General features: G+C 38.4%; 1 protein-coding gene across 1 annotated transcript in view; it reads left to right on the top strand.

Moving 5' to 3' along the window:
• The first annotated feature begins 5,913 nt into the window (after window positions 1-5,913).
• The window catches only part of mmp2 (matrix metallopeptidase 2), a 14,080-nt gene continuing 9,133 nt past the window's right edge, over window positions 5,914-10,860 (top strand). Inside the window, exons 1-6 of the mRNA XM_005912944.2 lie at window positions 5,914-6,268; window positions 6,469-6,695; window positions 7,485-7,633; window positions 8,289-8,417; window positions 9,196-9,369; window positions 10,117-10,290. Coding sequence (XP_005913006.1) covers window positions 6,116-6,268; window positions 6,469-6,695; window positions 7,485-7,633; window positions 8,289-8,417; window positions 9,196-9,369; window positions 10,117-10,290 — 1,006 coding nt within the window. The 5' untranslated portion in view covers window positions 5,914-6,115. The remainder of the gene's footprint in view (window positions 6,269-6,468; window positions 6,696-7,484; window positions 7,634-8,288; window positions 8,418-9,195; window positions 9,370-10,116; window positions 10,291-10,860) is intronic.

The following is a 10,860-nucleotide window of genomic DNA, read 5'->3' on the forward strand; positions in this document are numbered from 1 at the left end:
TCAGGATATACTGAGGAATTACTGGATTTCTGCTGCTAATTTGTTGTTGTTGTTGTTGTGAAAAAATAAATAAATAAATTGCCTGTGGAGATTTTAGTTATTACACTACTGAGTTTGTTGTTTAAGAGGATATAGACAGAAATATGATATGCCAGTTTAGAGAACCACGGTCACAGATCCCCAATGGTCAGTGGGGCTCCACTTCCTGTCAAAGGTCTTTTTCAATATCCTACAAACATGGTGCTTTGCATGCTATCCTGTAGTTAAAACACAGGGGGGCTGTGGGTTGCAGACGCAGTCCTAAAAGTGACTCAGATCACAGGTAGCAGCAATAGAAGGAGGCATGACTTCCACGGGTGGAACACTGACTCATACATCCACCCAAGTCTACAGCTACATCTCAGAACAAAGCTGTTTTCATGCAATACATGCTACACTCTGGCCTTATGGTAAAACAAGCCATCCCTGTTGATAGATATGGAATCTAATGTCAGGATAGAAAAGGCCTTTTGAAATACTCATATTAAATCCAAATTATGTCAAGGATAACATCAGAAACTGACTCACCTTATAACAGAAAACGCTCAGGCTTTCAACATCTTTTGCCTTTTAAAAATGAACGTATTGACCATCTACATCTACAGATATCTGTCAAAAGTGCACACACCTAAAACCATACATTTAAAAAAAGCTGTATTTGTTAAACTGTGTTCATACAGGATACTCAGCTTTTTTTGTACTTGCCAGAGGGGAAAAGAGTACTTCAACCTTTTCTTCCTAACAAGGTGAGAGAGGTCAAACTGGAAAAGCACAAAAAAACCTTAATCAAATCACGCACCCCCCTGACTTCAGAGGTGACATTGGGTTTGTTATTGACACAGAAAAGGAAATTCAGTTTTGTCTGGAATTTGCGATGGTACAGCCAAACAATAATAATGTGTGACCCATTGAGCTTTAAAGGAATTACGCTTATCTTCCAGGAAGCAGGTTTGGTGAGTTAACTGTTCGGATTTATTTCGGCTTTACATGTGACTGATGACTGAATTTGGAGAAACAAAAAGCAAAAAAAAAAAAAAAAGTTAAATTAAGTCCAGTTGTTGAAGCATGCTGCAAGATACACATCAAATTAAATTCAAACACTCTGTTTTTGTGTGTGCCATCTAATTAGATTAAAGCTGCTTACCAGAGCATACTGCACTTTCTTGAAATAAAGGCCTGTCAACTTTCCTGTCAAATTTCCCCAGTAAAGCAAAATATTAAACCGAATCTGTTCTTGTTTGGCAATTAATGATACAGTGTGACAATTCAATACACTAAAAAGATGCTCAGAAACCAGGAAAGATGTTGCCAGGCCTCGTGGCATTCTTTCTTTAATGAGTTAAAGGAAGTAATTGATTTCCCAAAGGGGCAATGTTGTTTTGGAAACACTATTTTCATTTTGTTCTAATGGACAATTACTTAACATAGGATTGTTTTTTTTCCATTCCTAATTATACTCCAAGGGAAAGAAAAAAATCACCATTTGCATAAAAAGTGGTGTTCATCTATCAACTCGAATTATAGGCAGAAATATTCACAGGTAAATGGTTTCTGGAGGCTGGAATCCCGTAGTAAAGTTATAATTGTCTAAAGCGTTTACTAATTTATATGTTAAGAGAGGCAGAAGCTTCCAAAGCTGACATTTGCAAACTACATAATAGCTAATGTGCCGCACAGCTCTCAGAACTGTCAAGAGCACCAGACAGATGGCAGCATTTCAACACTCCTTTCAGTTACTTGCATCATGCACTATTTCATTTTCATCCAACAATCCAGGTAGCAATGTTCCTGACTTTTCAAGGCTATCCATTTACTGTGACGGCCAAATCAGATCCTTACTGAAAAATTCATCCCCAAATGTCAGCCTGCGCACAACAAGCAATCGGCACGGCGCTCCAAAATACCACGGTGAATATTTTAGAATAACTAAAAGCAATCCAAGGTAGACATTTATATTTCATATGCATGTCCTTGTACCTCACGATATCTTTGAGAGTAATTTGTCTTTGATGTAGGCGAGGCATCAATATTTGAATTTCTTAAAAAATCACACTGGATCAAGGTCAAGCCCAAGAAACAAGTTTTTTAGTTGGTCTAAGGTTTGTTATTTGAAACTTAGAACCTAAACTTTTATATATACTATAGATAGACATAATTTATATGTACTTGTTAACATATAGATATTAAGCTACAGAGATAGCTTTTCTGCTGCAAAAGAGAGAACAAATTGTGAAGTGTTGTGGCACCGTCAGCCATCTCTTCACTTGCTTGTTTCCATCTGCTGTTGCCAGTTTCTGCCACAGAGTGGTGCAGACGCTGCTGTCTTGGAGTGAGGCAGGGCCAGCCCCGTGTCCCATAAACACACACAAATCATTTACATGCTGTACTCATCAAAGGCAACTCTTCCTCATCTCCGCAGAGATTTGCTGCTGATCTGAGCTTCCAATATTGCATCTCAGAGCGTTGCGGCTAACCTTTGCAACTGCCAAGAATGTGATTAATTTTTTAAATACAGCTGTTGACCTATTATTGAGATGGAGAAGAGCCACGCGAGACACTCATCTCCTCTCCGCTGTATAATGGAATGCATTATTGCATCAGTGTTTACAAGGCGTGCTAAAAGAGAGACAGAATGAGGGAGAAAGCATTAAATAAAGCAATTCAGCTAATGTCGCTTTGGGCCTTGTGCACACACAAAATGCCAATCAAAAGTCGCAATTCTTTGATTCATTGCAGTTTGCGCTGGCAGTTGCATCTGAGAGAAGAGCGGTGACACAATGTGGAACAATAATTACCCCGCAGTGTTAAAGTCCTCCAGTGTCTTGGTGCTTTCATAAATAAAATATGTTCAAGATAATGGATTTATGCTCAATAATTCATCATCAGAATGTTTCAAACCAAGTGATATGTGTCGCAGTATTCTGTAACACAGCGCTTAGCCAAATTAAGTTATCTTGAAACAGATTTATTGACAGGGCTACTGCTGTTTTCATTTACTCAGCAACCATTTCTTAATTACCCCTGCAAAACACATAAAACAAACAATGCCAATGGACTGATTCTAAACCACTCAGTGTCATTATTAACTACACACCGTGCATTCGAGTCCGGACCAAAAAGTACCAAACATTACAACTCGCTCAAACACTTTGAGTGGCTCTGAGTTAGAGTGAGAGGAGAGCAGTGGGACTGTGATATTTGTCATTCATGACCTTGGTGCTAGCCAGCCATACAGGCAGTTTGGTTTGATGACCCATCAGAGAATCTGTCTGGGTCCTTGCAAGAGCCAGAGGACCAGGGTGACATCCAGGTCTGCGGTCTGTTCAGCTGGACGGGGGTCAATCAGTGGGGCTGAAGATCCAAAGCCAGCTGGAGAGCCATGATTTGACTGGCCTTCATGTCCAGAGTGTCCCATTCCCAGAAGCAAGAGGAGGCCTCACTGGCACGTTGGAGAAGGCTGCTCATACTCATAATTAATTGCATGAGTTTGTATGGTGTAGGACCAGCACAAGCATATTACGGTTTTGCATTAGATTGCTAGAAAGACAGAAAACACACACACACACACATATATATAAACAATGAAGTACAAATCATCTGTGTTAGTGTAAAGCAAGCCCTACCAATGTGATTATGGTTAAATCAGTTGTCTCAGCCACAAACAAATACAAATGGGACAGATGCACTTGCAATCAACTGCAACAAGATACCCACTTTAAATAAAAACAACTCCATTTCATCAAAACACACATATGCGGTGCTTAAATCTAGAAAAGGCTTAAGCATCCAGCAGAGAATGAGGGAGAGAGAAAAACAATTTACATGCAAATCAAACCTTATCATCTCCATCTCTTTATGCCACTTTTGCCGACAAAATTGCATTCATATGCACAAAGGCATTCAATTACTGTAGCTGTGGCTCAACTTTTCACATACCAGCATTTTCTATTTGGAGAGGCAGGCCCATGTACATTTAATAGGTAGCCATTCTGTTCCCCGGCTCTGCGAGAGATCACTGCCAGTGTGTCAGTTAGAGGAGATGGCAGCATGTATCAGTGCATGAAATAAAGCTCATGCTCCAAAGTGACAGGTCCTGGATATTGTTGGCAAATGGATGTTAAATTCACTCTGCAACCACCAACAGCAGCCCTGGCTATGAAAAATTAACTGTACTCTGGCTAAAGGGAAGGGAAATTGCTTTGCTAGATATACCACAAAATCCTGTTTGTGAGCTATCCATCTGTCAGATCTCTTTGCAAAAAAAGTCCTTCAGCTCTCTCTATTAAAGAGTCTGCTCTCATATGCTGTTCAGAGTAATCCAGTATGAGAGCGGAAACAAAGAGATGTCAAAGAGAGTTAGAGTAAATCCTAAATCTGTGCTGTAGATTACAAATCAGGAAAGAACACTGGCTCCAAGGGCCACAAAACAGACCAGGTACTTGTTATATGTGAACCACTAGAGGGCACCAATCACCACTGTTACTATTCAATAGTTAAAGTAGGTTAGTTCACTTAGTGTTCATTATAGTTTATAACTGTTGGCTTTGGGAAGCAAAGTGTTATACACCAAACTACATAAGAAACATTGTAAAGGATACATTTTCCACTGCACAAGAAATATTTTGTAAACCTTTATTTATCCAGGGGCGTGATTTCCAGGGGGTTTAGGGAGGTTATGACCCCCCCAATAATTAGACCCAACCAATATAATCCTCCCAATAAATTTCAGGTATTACCTGCAAAATAGTATAATGTTTAATCATCTGGGAATTTACCCAGATTTATTTCAGCACAAAGTTACACTGATGTATATATACACAAGGCCTGGTATTATATACATCTTTCATCTGCAGATTGCTGTCGTTAAGTAAAATGTCTCATGAGGTTTGAAGTCCACTCATGGTAAGCAGCAGTGTATTTATTTATTGGGTTTTTTTTTTTTTTTTTTGGTTTTGTTTTTTTACCGTGTTTTTATTTTCTATAACATGTATACTGGGATAAGTCAGCATTAGCAAATCTCCCCCCCTCCCCGGCACACACACACACTCTCACCCTTATTAGTTTTCATGGGTAGAATACATATGGTTCACTTGGCTCTTTCTAGCTTCCAAATATTGAGACCAGTTTCGCATCCTACCAGTAGATGTCAATCTACCACTTTGAATAACTTCTGGCCTTTCTGCAACTGGGTGTCGCTGTTTTTCTCTCCTGGCAAGGTAATATATTGTGTGGTGACGCTCAGCAGCTTTGCGTCAATGAATTCCAAATTAATCCAGTATAATGATTTCCTCCCTTTCCCCCTACCCACCGCATCGCTAATGATTATTTAGAAATTCATGAATAGGGATAGAAAATCGGTCGCTGGAAGTCAGAAAGTTAGAAGGGAGGTGTGGTGGTGCTCTCAGACAGCAGTGAACAGTGCAAAAAAGTACCAAAAAAGTCGCCCACTTCTACCAGTTATAAAGTTATTGGCTGAATTGGTTGGCAGAACTTACTTTAGTAAACAAATAGGTGATTTTAAGTCTGGAAAGAAAAATCATAAAGATCATTCCCAAACAAACAAAAAAGTCAAACAACATGCTGAAACCTCTTGGCATTCAGGTTATAGTTTATCTTGGAATCTGCACATATTAATTTAAGAAATACACACTTAAAAAGCAGGTCTTCATTGGTTTAATTGGTCAGCTTGGCCCAAAATTGGTTAATTTCGCCTCTAGATGATTATCCTACTCTTTTAAAAAAAGATAAAAGAAACAATAAAAAAAAGAACATTTTTTATTTGTTTGTAGACGTTTTCTGGTAAAAGCGAGTGACTAAGAACTGTAGTCGGTGAATCATTCAGCATTTGATTTGCTGGTTCGTCCCCATTTCTTTCCCAACCTGGAGACTGCGCAGAAGGCGTCGGGGGAAAAGTGCATGTGCAAGCAGAACTAAGAAAGTTCGCAGACCCGAGGTGCAGGATGTCCCGTTAAGGAGAAAAAAAAATCCTGCTGAGGAGCAGAAGCAACACAAGCTGACGGGCTGAAAGGACTGCGAACGGCACTTACCGCACAAGATATACTGTTAACCAGAGAAAATGGGCTTTCCGACGATATTCAGTTGTCGTCGGAGTCTTCTCAAATTGTTTTTGCTTCAGTTCATCGTGTTCCAAACAGTAAATGCTCGTCCTTCTCCTATTATCAGGTTTCCTGGAGACGATACCCCCAGAACAGACAAAGAAGTTGCTTTGGTAAGTTTCTGTCTTTTTTTTTTCTTCCTTCCTCAGGATATGTCTAAGTAGGTCAGGCAGCAATGAACTGTTTTTACCCCTGGAGTACCAGAAATGAACAGGAGTAGTTTTCACATTATTTATTTCTTATTGCTCTAATTTTATATAAAGATACCATAAGAACGCTAACCTATTATTTTATGTTTTTATCCAAACTTTAGCATTATCTAAACAAGTTTTATGGATGCCCACAAGACAGATGTAATCTTATGGTGCTCAAGGATACCCTGAAGAAAATGCAAAAGTTTTTTTCTCTGCAAGAAACTGGAGAGATTGATGCCAAAACTGTAGAGATCATGAAAAAACCCCGCTGCGGTGTCCCAGATGTGGCCAATTATAACTTCTTCCACAGAAAACCCAAATGGCAGAACAAGGACGTCACCTACAGGTCAGAGAATTAACAATAACACACATGATTAGAGAGGCTATGGATTATGCTATAATGGGAGTGAGTGCCAATCCACTGTGACTCCAAATTAGTTCTCAAACAATTGCGGAGGTTTTAATCAGCTTTGCCTGCAAAATGGTTATGGCATTACCACTGGGTGTGATTTAATAGTTTTTGAGTTACTTGGCATGCTGCACTTTAGGAAACCGTTTACTGCACAGCACTATTTTAAAAATCTGTTGCTTTAACAATTGCCCATAAATCAAAGTTGTTGTACTGAGACATATTTGCCCCTGTCTAACCCTCTAAAACCGACCCCACCCTCTCCACAGCCTCCATTCCACACTACCCCCATCCACACAGTCTTGAAGTGCTTGCATCTTTATGTCTCGCTAACACCAGCATTCCTACACAGTATGTGTCAGGTCCTTTGTTTTCATTCTGTTTGAGGTTTACTATGATGTGGATGTAGTTTATTTATATCAGTGGTTTTGCATGTTCTGATCATTCCAGCCTCTCTGTCTGTGTGTTTATAAGAAAGACTGGAAGCCAAAGACAATAACAACTATGAGATCTTAGACTGTTTTCAGGAAAAGGACTGTGTAGACAGGCATACAAATGGGTTTGCGGCTGAACATTGTTTCAGGAGGTGCTTTTACAGATTACTCATATTGGCCTCTTTATTTTCCATGATCTTTAGTAATGAAAGGAGAATTTGCAACACTCACAGATTGTCCTGATTGGACAATTCAAGTCATGCTTGTTTTTTTTGTTCTACTCGATTTGTAGAATCCTGGGTTACACTCCCGATCTGGATGAAGAAGTCATAAATGATGCTTTCTTCAGGGCCTTCAAAGTATGGAGTGATGTCACGCCACTCACTTTTACTCGCATCATGGATGGAGAAGCTGACATCATGATTAATTTTGGCCGCAATGGTATACTATGTGTATAAACATCACACTATATAGATATTCCATTTGTTATTTGAAAACTATTGTACATCTGTACTCAGGTGGGTTTACGAGAATCACAATTAATAAAGAAATGTATCAGTTTGTTTTATAATAATACAATTGTAAGCCCTCAAAATCCTCCTTTTATTGGATCTGCCACATCTTTGTAATAGAATAAAGAGATTGTACCGCAGGATAAAATTCTAAGAATGTTCCTATAATAATTAGCACAAGTCAATATTTAAACAGAAGCTCACCGAGTTCTAGACTAATGCTGAAGGAGCAAAAACATACATCTTCTTAAAGTAACATTCTTTTCAAAGTGACTCTACATCCCGCCATCCTGTATTTTAGGAATTCTTTAAAGACAGTGGGGATTATGGTATTAACCCAGTTCATTCCAAACATTCCAGCTAAAATAACCACTTGATATTTACCCGCATTCTGTCTGGTCACAGCTGACTATATTCAGAAAGAATCTAGTAATTATAGGGAAACACAACTGAAAATCGGCCGCTGAAGAAGACATGGAATTGTTGTTTCAGAAACAGAAATCTTTGAATACATGGACAAATGTCACATCATGTCTTAAGCAGTCAGTATACATGTTTTGATTGGTTAATGATGTCATCAATAGAGCATGGAGATGGTTACCCCTTTGATGGCAAGGATGGCCTCCTGGCTCATGCCTTTGCTCCAGGCCCAGGAATTGGTGGAGACTCTCACTTTGATGATGATGAGCAGTGGACACTTGGAGAGGGGCAAGGTAATGCAAGAATGCTAGTTACAAAAAGTGTATGCAGCAAAACCACCAGTGATGATTTCTTACGGTAATTTATTTAGTTCTTCATTTTTTTGCTTAGACTGTTATGTAAAGTTAATTTAAAACTTTGTCAGGTGAGAATTTGAAATTGTAGAAACTAATATAACTTTCAGATGCTATTTTCCAAGCATCTTTTTCTGGCACCTGACATCATATCAAACTACAGCCATCTGGAAGCTAAATTTAAAAAAAAAATCTCTATTGCACATATTTGTATTTGCATCCATTGACCCAGATAGTTTTACTCCCAAGTACTTCCCCTTTTTAACATCCTTATGTCTGGATATTTAATTTGTGTGGAAATAATCTATAAACCTATTTTCCATTTCTCTTGGTGCTAGTCTTAAACAGATGAACAGATGAGGATCTCTTGGATGAACTTTTATTTTCTCAATATGTGTTTGTTGTTCATACTGTTACATTCAAATCATTTGTACCCTGCATTATACAGTTTGGTTGGACATTTTTCAAAGCCTACTTTGAAACTGCTTTCCAAATTCTAGACAACAATATTTGCTTTAACTTCCAGGAAGTTGAAGCTTGCTATGTTATGTTAGCTTGCTTGCTATTATTGTAACAAAAGTTACCTTCTAAACATGTGTGAAACTAATGCTACAAAGTTTTATAGTGAATTGAAAAACCATCATATGAAATCAAACACCATAGAGCAAATATTCATATATCTTCACCCCTTTCTATGTATGCATTCTTTGTTTTACAGTGGTGAAGGTGAAATTTGGCAATGCTGATGGCGAGTTTTGTAAATTCCCTTTCCTGTTCATGGGCACTGAGTACAACAGCTGCACAGCTCAGGGTCGTGATGACGGTTTCCTATGGTGTTCCACCACTTACAACTTTGATGAAGATGGCAAATATGGCTTCTGCCCTCATGAATGTAAGCTTACCCAGTGGGTCCCTTTTTTGTTAAAGCATATACTATATGTTTGACATACAGCTGTGATGTCTGTTTGCACATTTTGCTTTTGAAACTTGTGATTTTTGTGGCCCCACATGACCTTAGGCGTGATGTGCCCTACTTGGATCTTATTGAACCAGACAAAACATTTAATTAGTCTTTCAGTACTGGTAAAGCAATACTTAATATCACATCATAGCTATACTCAAAGCTGTTCTGTTGTTTTTGAACATGAAGAAAGTAGGTTGGCCAGGAAAATGCTTTTTTTTTTTTTTTAATTTGTTTTATTTGGAGTGAATTATGGAACATTTCTTCTCCAAGTTACTGCCTCACTTTACAACATGAGGCTTTGTCAAACATTTTGTTTATCTCTGTTATGTTGCTGTCCATGGTACTAACATGATCAGATGCTATTACAACTAACTGCCAAAATACACATGTTCAAAGTCATTTTATGTGATAAAAACACGAGTAAGGCCTGTTTGCACTGGAGTTTTCTATTTTGTTAAACTTTAGTTTTGAAGTAAAAAAAAAAAACAAACAGTTCCAATGTACCTATTTTATGAATTCAAGTTTATTGTGTTCCCTTGTGTTATATCACTACTTAGTGATCAAGGGTTTTGTATTACAATTGAATTTCTTATTTTAGTTAGAAGAATGTAAAAACAAATACTGTTTTTAAATTTATTAGGCCATCTGTAACTTCATTTGGTTTGTGATTTGCAGTACTTTTCACCCTGGGTGGAAATGCAGAAGGGGCTCCATGTAAATTCCCCTTCAACTTTCAGGGGGAAAAGTATGATGGATGCACCACTCAGGGCAGAGATGATGGTTACCGCTGGTGTGCCACTACTGAGGATTATGACCGCGACAAAACGTATGGCTTTTGTCCTGAAACTGGTAAGTGGTGTGTCATGTGTTGTCTCTTATTCACATAACATATAGCAAAATGAAAGATAATCACATCAAGTTGATGTCCACTTAGGTGTGCATAGTGGTCACGGCCTTCATTATGCAATAACACTTAAATAAATAAATATTTCACTAGCGGTGCTTTTTTTGATGAGCAGTGCATAGTGCCTTGCCATATGTTGGGCTACAGGAATTCTGCAGCTGCGGTTTTTGGTTATGCTCGTGGTGGGCTGAATAGCTATAAAAGTATTTTAATGTGCAGTAGCAGGGCCTATTTTCCATTCTGTCAGTGGGGCTTGTTTTAGGGTTGAGGTACTGGGGTAGGGAGAAAGGCATACAGGGAGAGGTACTACCGTTGGTGCTTTCATCTGATTTTATTGGATTAGGGATGAAGCTTTGCTGCAGAGTCCTGTGTGAGAACTTGTACCGAATAAGAAATTATACTGTTTTTTTGTTTTACTTCTTTCTTTCTTTCTTTCTTTCTTTCTTTCTTTCTTTCTTTCTTTCTTTCTTTCTTTCTTTCTTTCTTTCTTTCTTTCTTTCTTTCTTTCTTTCTTT

Source organism: Haplochromis burtoni, unplaced genomic scaffold (genome assembly GCF_018398535.1).
Source record: "Haplochromis burtoni strain Fernald_Lab_line unplaced genomic scaffold, NCSU_Asbu1 Contig_2, whole genome shotgun sequence".
In the NCBI taxonomy this organism is placed as follows: Eukaryota; Metazoa; Chordata; class Actinopteri; order Cichliformes; family Cichlidae; genus Haplochromis; species Haplochromis burtoni.